The sequence below is a fragment of the Phaseolus vulgaris genome, chromosome 1 (genome assembly GCF_051622355.1).
Source record: "Phaseolus vulgaris cultivar YP4 chromosome 1, ASM5162235v1, whole genome shotgun sequence".
Taxonomy (NCBI): Eukaryota; Viridiplantae; Streptophyta; class Magnoliopsida; order Fabales; family Fabaceae; genus Phaseolus; species Phaseolus vulgaris.
Window position 1 is genome coordinate 22,289,520 of NC_143498.1, and position 10,364 is coordinate 22,299,883.

Consider the following 10,364-nt stretch of genomic DNA (forward strand, 5'->3'; position numbering starts at 1 on the left):
ATGACTCCACATGGCACTTTCTCATTGGAGAGTTTTGTTTTGAATTTTCAAATTTGGCTCCAAAATGTTCAACCCTCTCTCCTATAAATTGAGGTGTTTGGCTCTCATTTTTCTAAGATTAATGAATGAGTGAATTGTTGTCAAGATTGTTAGCCATCTCACTCACTTGTCTTGCCTCTCTAGGACAAACATTTTAATCTTCTTCTTCCCCTAGCTCACGTGATATGGCCCAACCTATCATGCACCTTCAAGGAATCCATAGCTCCGTGAGAGCCATCCTTGCACATTTTCTCTATTGAAGCTTCTGCAAATCCTCCAAAAATTCAACAAATCAATTCGGTCATGAAAGCACATTCCATCAGAAAAGGAAAAAGGAAATTGGTCAGAGGAAATTCCAAGAATTTTGTGGTCTTATCCCACCACCCCACAGTCAAGGACAAATGAGACGACATTCAGTTTGGTATATGGGTCGGATACCATGATACCGGTTGAAATACAAGAGAGTTCTCCTAGGTTCCAAAGTTTTGTTGTTGAAGAAGGGTGAATTTGGATTTGCTTGATGAGGCACGTGATCATGCCCAGATCAACTCAAAAGCTTTGAAGAGAAGGGTGGAGGTAAGGCATAAGACCAAGACGAAGCCTCAACCGTTCAAGGTTATCGATGGTGATGCGGAAGGCCCACCCCTATCAAATTGAGAACAAGTTGTCTGAAAAGTGGGCAGGCACTATGAAACGATGTGTATAAGCTGGAAACCCTGGAGGGAGGAGCCATCCTACGAACGTAGAACACAGAAAACCTCAAGTTTATTTTAGTTAAGACATTCAGATATTTATTATTTTCCTTTGAACATTATGCTATTTGAGGTGACACTCTTTTTCCCCAAAAAGGGGTTTTTTAACGAGGTCACCTAGTAATAAATTTATTCTTGGAAAATGATGTGTGACATATGTTGAACCAAGTGGTGTTCAAGCTTTGAAGAATCCAAAACCCTTTGAAGGATGTTGAAGGCTAGGTTGTGCTTGATGTTGTTAAGTTGACTTAGATAGGGTCTGGGGTAGATTGAATATGTAATCCACTCTTGATTGAATCCAAAGCATAGGCATTCTCAATCTTTTTAAAAGAAAAGTGTTTTTCAAACTAAGTGAAAAACAACCTGTTGTTTTGTCGAAACAACCGATTGTTTTATACTTAGGTGTTTTAGAAAAGGTTGAAAACTGTTTTTCAAATGGTTGAGCTATCAAAACCAAAACAACTGATTGATTCGAGGAAACAACCGATTGTTTTTTTGGTACCATAACAGAAAAATGGTTTGTGCTTTGACTGAGCATTAAATGTTTTTCCAACTGTTTACGCTCCAGTTTTTAATGCTTTGACCAATCCTTAAATGCAATGAAAAGTTTGTTAAGATTTGATAACAAACAACAACTTTGAATAAATACAGAAAAACATATTTGAGTTTTTCACTGATTTTTTATTAAGAGAAAAAGTTGAGATTGCTTAGAGATTGTCTTTGATCAAAGAGTGTGAAATAGGATTTTTCTCTTGTATTTGATTTCAGTATGTTTTTGTAACAAGGGTAATCATTGTATCTATTGAAAGAACTTTGTGTGTTTGCTGAGAAGTGTTGTGTGTTCTTGAGGGGATCAAGATCAGCATTCTTAGTGTTGGTGTGTTGATCAAGAGAAGTGTGTTTCTTGAGGGGATCAAGGTATCTTGGTTGTGTTGTAAGTGATCTAGGTTTGATTGCTTAGTGGTATTCCTCAGTGGTTTTCTGAGAAGACTGGATGTAGCTCTGTGTTTAGAGTGAACCAGTATAAATCTCTGTGTGCATTTTCTCTATCCCATAACTCTTTAAATTCAGTTTTTATATTTGTAAACTGGTATAAACAACCGATTGTTTCTGCGAAACAACCGATTGTTTTTTTGGTGTTGTTCTTTTAGCTTTGTGTTTTGAGAAACTGATTTCTTAATCAAGATATTCTCGAGGTAATTTCATCCAAGGCTTAAAAGTTTTCGAAATCCCTGTTTAAACCATTCACCTCGCTCTAGTTTAAAGCCATACATTCTTACAACATAAGTTTAGTTCGAATAGAGTAATGCATATAGTATTTGTAAGACGACCTAACTCGGCGTAGGTACAACTGCCCGAGTATAGGCGCCCTGTGATATGAATTTATTTGATTTAAGTTCATGGTAAGACCACCTAATTCAGCGTAAGTACGACTGCCCGATTATAGGCGCCTTGTGAAATGAATTTATTTGATTTGAGTACATGGTAAGACGATATAACTCGGCGTAGGTATGACTGTTCGAGTATAGACGCCCTGTGAGATTGATTTATTTGATTAGAGTACATGGTAAGATGACTTAACTCAGCGTAAGTACGACTACCTGAGTATAGGCGCCATGTGAGATGAATTTATTTGATTTAAAGTACATGGTAAGTCAATTTATTCCGGCATAAGTACGACTACCCGAGTATAGGCACCCTGCAAGTTAAACTACTAGGGATGAATTATTTGTTTTGGCACATGGTAAGACGACCTAGCTCGGGATAAATTGAGTCATCCGAGTATAGGCCCCTGTGAAGATGAATTTATTATTGTTGATGAATTATTTGATATTATACATGGTAAGACGACCTATTTCGGCATAAGTATGACTACCCAAGTATAGGCGCCATGCAGTTAAGTTGATATGGAAATCATTTGAGATAGTGCATGTTGAGACGACCAAGCTCAGAGTAGAAGTGGCTATCAAGATAGGCGCCTTGCGAGGTAATATATCATGGAACAAATGTTGAATTCACGTTGTAAAGCAGCTCAGCTTTAAGGACATGGTGACTCAACCATGCCTGAGTTTGGAATAATCCAAAGAACTTAAGGTATCATGCTCTTTAGCTAACTTGCGAAATAAAGTTTTGAAGTGAATGCCCAAATCGAAAGAGGGTACGTATCAAGTTGAAGTGAAAGGTTGTCTTAACCACGAAGGTGTTGCTTATCAAAAGGTTAGACTTTTCTATCAAGAGAAATAAGTTATTACTTTCCACGCCTAAGCTGACAAAACATTGTTATATTTTTGTGTTAAATGGGTTAAGTTAATTGGTAAAATGTTGGGGCATGCATTTGTAGAGATGAAATAAACTCTTTAGAAGTCTTAGAAATCGAATGCATAAGAGGATTTATAAGTGTGGAATAAACATAAGCAAAATGTTCAAAGTGTCAAAATGTCAAGTGAGTTTGGCAGGCAAATAAGTATTACAGTTCATAAACGACCAATCTGTCGTCAACCACAGTCTTTCCCGGGTCTAATTTAGAGAGGTCCATGGTGTGTTGGACTATTGTTGTCTGCTCTAAGGCGATTTCAAAACCAACCAGGAAGGACTTGGTAGCATCTTCTGTGAGAGAGTTTATGATTTTGGCAGAATTTTCTTCCTTGAAAGCAATCATTTTCTTTAAGCCTTCAATCTCGCCCAAGAGCTTGCTCCTCTCTTCGGATAGGCTCAGAGCCTCTTGAGTGTTCTCTGTTCGGATATGTTCGACTACTTGATGGAGTCGCTAAGCTCTTCGTGTAGGTCACTCAGTCCATTAACCTCTGCTTGGAGACGTTACATGCCTTTACGAAGCTCCATAATTTCCTTAATCTTCTGATCTTCGAACACCTTTCGATTATGCGCCTTGACGTTAACTAGGAAAGCTAAGGCAAACGCTTGGCCTAGCAACTTCAAGGTGTCGTGATAAAGGTGGTCTTCGTCATCATGAACCATTAACCTAGCTTTGTCTTTGCTAGGCAAGAAGAACGCTTTGCCATGAGTCGGGACGTCGAAGACAGGGTCCCATAGGCTTTTTCCCCGTGATCTTTCAGCCTCCCACTCTTGGATAGTAATGATTTCCTAATGTGGAGCTCGACCATCTGAGTTGGAGTTCTCGGTGGGGGAGCTGTCTCTCGCCTTTTCCTCTTGAAAACGAGGCTCGAGTTGGTTTGCTCCTCTTGATCAGATTGGATTGGAGCAACCTCAACGAGGGTCGTCTTTTACGCCAATGAGGCTTTGCTCATGCTAGTAGCTACTCTCATTTTTCTTATGCCCTCATCCATCTCGGTCTTGTTATGTTGGAAAACATTCTTTTTGCAAATAAAACAAGTAAATGATTAATGATAGTGATATAGATGTCTTTATCAAGGGTAGTAACGAAGAGTATCGGTGTATGCTTTCAGGGCATCAGGGAGGTATTCTTTGGTCAATAGAAAGGAGGTGTCAAAAACTACTTTCAAGCTCGTTAGAAACTTGCAGATCCCTTGATCTTTTGCTGACAAATCTTCCAAGCGTCGAACACTCTGGAATCTAGGTTCAGGGGTCCAATACAAGGGAAATTCCTCCAGTAGGGTCGGATCTCATGTTGAAGCTCGAATTTTAAGAAATTTACATTTAAAATTTTTGTATGACGATTGAAAGAGGGTAAGCAAATCTCTTCCAAGGACACCGTTTAGGGAAACCCACAGTTGACGACCTGGATGTTTCGCCTTAAAGAAATACAGGAAAATTTCCACATTTGGCTAAATGTTGAGTTGTGAACACAAGATAATGAAGGCACGACTAAATGCCCAACTATTTGGATGTAGGTGGGTAAGGGCTAGGTTGAGCTCACTTAATAGCTCTTTCTCAAATATAGATAGAGGTAAATGAAGGAGGACCTTCTTGAAAAAAGTGGCATAAAAGAAGAACAAACGAGTTTACCTTCCCTACACTCTACCGTTTCAATGAACCCCTCATGTTTCTCACTCAGAGTACACCCATTTTCCCTTAACCCTTTAATAAGTAGGCGGGTGGTGTAATATGAGGTTTCTTTTAAGAGATCTTTTTTAGCTAGGGGTACATGGAACTATGATCCATCGCTGATATAACTAATGCATAAAAACAAACAAAATACAAGCACATTTCACGTTAGGAAGAATAAACAAATTGAAATAAGATGAAATGCATTTCATTTCAAGTAATATAATCAACAAGATAAATAATGATTTTCAATGGAGATTGATGGAAAAGTAATACCTGGTGCGACAGTGATTTGTGGTGGAGCGACGGTGTTGTATGGTGTCGTGATGGTGAAAGAAGAAGTGTTGAAGGAAGATTTGGGAGCAAGAGAGTTTTGGCGAGCGGAAGAGTCACTACATATGTGACGAGAGAGAAGAAGAAATGGGTATATTATTTGAAAGAGGGAGATGAAGTCGCAGCGTTTCCTCGTTGTTGATGCAAACACCACGTGGAGTTCCAAATTTAGTATGGTGATACGTCTTGTCAGGAAACGCTTCGGCAACCGCGCCCCACCTACCCTCTTTGGAAAATGTCATGTCAGCCGCTAGTGTTGGAATTCCTCTTCGCCTAGTCTAGCTCAGCTCGAGCCTGGGGGACTTGTGTACTGGCTAGGAGTGTTCGGTATGATTAGCTCAGATGTGTGAGTTATGTCTAGCTCGACCTGGGCTGAGTGTGGGCCCAAAAGTGTGTTACGAGGTCATCCTAGGTTTTCTAGTAAGTTTCCGTGGAAAAGATAATTAAAAATAACATAAGAAATAATTGAATTGATTGAGGTATATTATTAAACACAGGAATAACTTAATTAGTTAAAGTATATTATTAAATACAAGTAAAAGCGGTTAAGAATATTTGTACCCAAACGTAACACGTACACGATAAGCAGATTATTGTTATAACATATGTATTAATCAAGTGCAAAATGGGGACGACAAGAGATCGTGGGAGAGGAAAGGAGGCAAGGTGGAGGGGGAAGAGGGAAGAAGTCTGGAGAAGAGAGGCAGACCTCAAGATAACATCGTCGGTGAATAACTCTGGGGAAGGGAGCTCAACAACCTTCTTTTTCTCGAACTTCCCTGACAGCCATGGACAGTACGACATGTTTAGGATTTTCAGAAAATGGGCCAAAGTGAAATAGGTGTTTATTTCCAGGTGGCTGAATAGGTGGGGAAGAAGATATGGCTTTGTGAGATTCTACCCAGTCCCAGATGAGGCCAAACTGGAAAAGAAACTGGACCAGATTTAATTGGCAACTTGAAATTACACGTTAACTTCCCAAAATATAGGAGAGCAGAGGTTGAAGTTCAGAAAGGAAAGCCAAGTACATTTAGACATGTTATCTCTCGAGCTAGGAGCCCTAAAGGTAAGATAAAGGAGAAGGAGGTCTGGCGTGGTTACAGAACTGTCCGGAAGGACGAGACCCAAAAACCTAAACAATCCTATGCTCAGATTGTGCGTAAGCATTCAAAAGGTAGATGGATTGGACCCGCTTTTGAAACAAGGCCCAATGCGCCGCCATGGCTTGTTTCGAGTGCAGTTGGATGGATATCCCCTGACATGTCCTTTGATACCTTGAATGAAGAGTTTGTTAAGGGGGGTATGAGCAGAATCAAGCTTAGATTTATGGGTGATAATCTAGTGCTTCTAACACCCAAAGATGGTGATAGAATGGAGGATATCATTAAGCATAATAATGAATGGTTCGTCTCCCTTTTTTATGATATTGAACCCTGGTCCGAATCTCATGTAGCAGAGCATAAAATAGTTTGGGTGAGGTGTTATGGAATCCCTTTAACCTTGTGGAATAATTAATGTTTCACGAAGGTGGTTGGAGAAGTAGCATCTCTGGTAAAGATAGACGAGTCTACTAGACTGTGGGAGAACCTGGTGTTCGCTCGTTTGCAGGTTAGGTTACGTAAAGCTTGCAAAGTGGATATGGTGAAGGAGTTCAGGATTAATGGGAAGGTTTATAACATTGTCATTACAGAGGAGATATTCAGTAGAGAAAGAAGAGAATGTTCATGTCACGATGATCACTATGCATCTTCTGATAGTATCTCGTCATCGGATACCGTGGTGGAGGAAACGTACCATTCTGGAAGGTCGTCCGATGAAGGGGACGAGTGCGGAGGCATCGGTCTGCGGCGGGATGAGGATTCTGAGGTGGTAGGGATGACCCAAACCTCGATACCAGCAAATTGGAAGTTTTTAGAGAATAAGGCTGTGAGCGATACTGGGTGTCAATCTAAAGGTGGGGTTTCTTTCCTTAAAATGGCAAAACGTGTGAAGGGAGGGTTTGAAGGAGGAGCAACTTTAGCTGCAATTAGCCAAGTCAACGAAGCATGTAAGGTGTTTCAGGGTTCACTGGCCAACCTAATAGAAGGGGCCTATGGATGCAACCTCTTAGCTATTGGGCCTAAGCAAGGTGAGGCCCAATCTACAATGAGAGGTATGGTTAGTAAAGAAGGAATTTCAAGGGGCCCAACGTCAGGTAGCAAACGGGGAAAAACGGTTATTCGCTGTGAGAAGGAAGGGCTCACTACCATGGCTGCATCAATTCCTCATTGTACAAAGGAAGATGGGGATCACCGTGTCGTGTTGAAAACGCAGGTGAGCGATTCTGATGTAAATCCATGCCATGCAGTTCACCGTAGTAGTAAGAGAGAGAGCTCATCTACGGGGAGCTCGGACCCCCAGTCAAGCGGAAGTGTTAAGTGGTGCAAGACGACCAACGGTGTAGAATCAATTGCGGAACACGACGTTGTTTCTAATGGAGAAGTGGGCTGCAAGTCGTCACCGGAATTCCGTAGACTTAGGTCTATGCAAGGGCTGAGTACGCAAACTGCTCAAACAAAGGGGAGGTCGAACGGAGGAGTAGGAACACTCCAGCATGGGGTAAACTCTTCCTCTAGGCTTAGCCACTGTGCCTTGGCGGAGTCGAGTACAGACATTCACCTTTGCAATGATCAGTTGAAGCTGGAAGTCAAGGATGCGGAATCAGTTCAAATTTGGGAATTGGATGCAATCTCAGATTGGAGTGCTCAGGGGGTGAGGGGAATCTGGTTGGAGAGCTGGATCGACTAGAGGAAAGGGATAAGGACGATAAAGAGGTATCTCGGGTGGGAAGTGGGAAGGAGTTACCATGATTATAATCAGCATCAACATTAGAGGGTTGGGAGGGGGGACAAAAGCAAGGTATTTGAGTCACCTTGTGTCTAAAGAGGGTGCTGATTTTCTATGTTTGCAGGAAATGAAAACTTCTTCTTTCTCATATGCCAGATGCTTTCTTTTGTGGAGAAGCTGTAACATTGGTTGGGTCCATCATGAAGGGATTAACGGGGCAGGAAGTATGCTAACAATGTGGAATAATGAAGCATTCGAGTACGGAAGTCACGCTGTTGGGGCTGGCTTTATTGCTATAGTGGGCTATCACCTCGAAGCAAAATGTCTTTGTGTAGTGGTAAATGTTTATGCAGTGTGTAACTTACAGGATAAAATTCTTTTGTGGGAAGCTTTAACGTCATTCAAGCAATCCTACCAGAATTTGACTTGGTGTGTATGCGGTGATTTCAATACTGTAAGGAGGCCCGATGAGAGGAAAGGGATTAGAGGTCATTCAAGCCAAAAGAAGGAGATTGCAGGGTTTAATAACTTTATTGAGACAAATGGTTGGATGGACATTCCTGGTGTAGGGAAAAAGTTTACTTGGTTCAAAGCGAATGACACAGCAAAGAGCAGACTAGATAGATTTCTGGTCTCTGAAGAGTGGCTTCATTTTTGGCTGGTGTACCGTCCTGGTAGTCGGGAGTGATGACGTGGCATCAGGCTATTGTATAGGCGTGTTGATGGGACGCCTGGTTGGCAGAAGGGAAGGAAGTCGGGGGGGCTCGTGTAGTCGCCAGTTATTAAGTTGGCGTGCTCCGATCTCCAGCACTCCAGAACCGGCGGTCACCGGGTTGAAGATGAAGTCGCCAGATGTAAACCCAGGCGACCAAGTAATTAGAGATCGCCGAGACAAGCACATCGCCGAAGATGAAGGTGGTGCAGATCATGAAGGCGGCCGGCGAGACCACAGGGAAGGTGCGTACGAAGGCACCCGAACTCGCCATCCAGAAGAGATCACGCTCCAAGTTAACTATGCACTGAGTAGTATCGCGCATAAGTAACTTAGCCAAAGAAGAGTCAGAAGTAGCGCCCAAGTCAAGGATGCTCCAGATGATGGCACGTGTACAGCTGGATGCGAGCCACGTGTCCAGATGTGTAACTGCCAGGAGAGAGAAAGTGCCCAGGTATATAAGAGTTCTCAACGAACTTCTGAGGTACGCACGTTCAGATTGTCTTCTTTACGCTTGCGAGTCTTGAGTATACTGAGAGAGAACATTGCACGGTTCCTTGAGAGAGTTCTTGAGTTTCACTCTTAGTAATTGGTGGTTTAGTCGCTGACTTGGGCGTCGGAGCGTGATCGGCCGCAGCGGCGCCGTTCTGTTCTTTTGCAGGTTCTTGAGGTGAATCGCGGTGAAAGACGGAGGCTGACACGGCGCACACGTCGATCCAAGTTTGACGAGGCAAAGCTCCAGCGTTCTGGTCAACAGGCAGGATCAGCTGGCATCCAAACAATATGTGCAACAGAGAGTCGTCTCGGATCACTATGCTCTAGTCTTAAAATCTTGCGTTAAAGATTGGGGGGCCAAACCCTTTAGAACCCTCGATGTATGGCTGAAGGAACCGGGGTTTACTGCAATGATAAAGGATAAATGGGAATCTTATCAGGTGGAAGGTAATCACATTTCCGTTCTTAAAGAAAATCTGAAACTCTTAAAGGCTGATCTTAAAGAGTGGAACAAAAGTGTATTTGGTTGTGTGGAATCTGATAAAAGACGTATTGAGATGGAAATTGAGAAATTAGACGAGGAGGATGACATTGATGCTTTAGAGGACGAGGGGAGGTTGAGAAGAATGGATCTGCTCAGTCAATTGGGGTTGGTTAATAGAAAGTTAGAATCCATTTACAGGCAAAAAGCAAGAGTGAATTGGCTTAAACATGGGGACTTTAACTCCAAATTATTCCATTCCACGATTCGATGGAGAAGGCTAAGAAATGAGGTCAAAGGAGTTGAGGTTAACTCTCAGTGGTATGAGGAACCGAAAGTTGTAAGGAGGGAAGCAAAGCTACTCTTTGAGAAGAGATTCATGGCTACGTAAGATTTTGGTGTACATTTGGGTTCGGTGGAATTCAGGTCTTTGCCTTTGGAGGTAAGCAGAAAAATGGTTGCCAGCTTCACCGAGGAAGAAGTGAAGACTGCTGTATGGGAATGTGGAGGATCAAAAATGATGAGAATCAAATAAAGAAGGCTTTTATTAATGAAGGAAGAGGTCATTCACCTACACATTTGAAGTTCTTCCTTCTAGTCTTCTCAAAATATGAGGCCCAAGCCCGAAGCCCAAGCCCAAAGCCCAAGTCCATCCCATGAAGGGCAAGGCCAAGCATTAAATAAAAGAGCATCATTTGAATTACTCTTGTATAGTTGTAGGAGGTGTGGATATTAAATAAAG

At 42.0% G+C, this 10,364-nt stretch overlaps 1 protein-coding gene across 1 annotated transcript; it reads left to right on the forward strand.

Annotated features, from left to right (window-relative positions):
- Positions 1-7,953: 7,953 nt before the first annotated feature.
- LOC137815627 (uncharacterized) lies at positions 7,954-10,013 on the forward strand. Its single transcript, XM_068618742.2, has 2 exons — positions 7,954-8,608; positions 9,490-10,013. Exons 1-2 carry the CDS (start codon positions 7,954-7,956, stop codon positions 10,011-10,013), a joined length of 1,179 nt encoding a protein of 392 aa, XP_068474843.2.
- The last annotated feature ends 351 nt before the right edge of the window (positions 10,014-10,364 follow it).

What these genes read in the sequence shown, in the direction of transcription:
- LOC137815627 (XM_068618742.2), top strand. Translation starts at nt 7,954, where the DNA reads ATGATTATAATCAGCATCAACATTAGAGGGTTGGGAGGGGGGACAAAA. An exon ending in TTGGCTGGTGTACCGTCCTG is followed by an intron (nt 8,609 to 9,489) that starts GTAGTCGGGAGT and finishes CTTGCGTTAAAG; the next exon opens with ATTGGGGGGCCAAACCCTTT.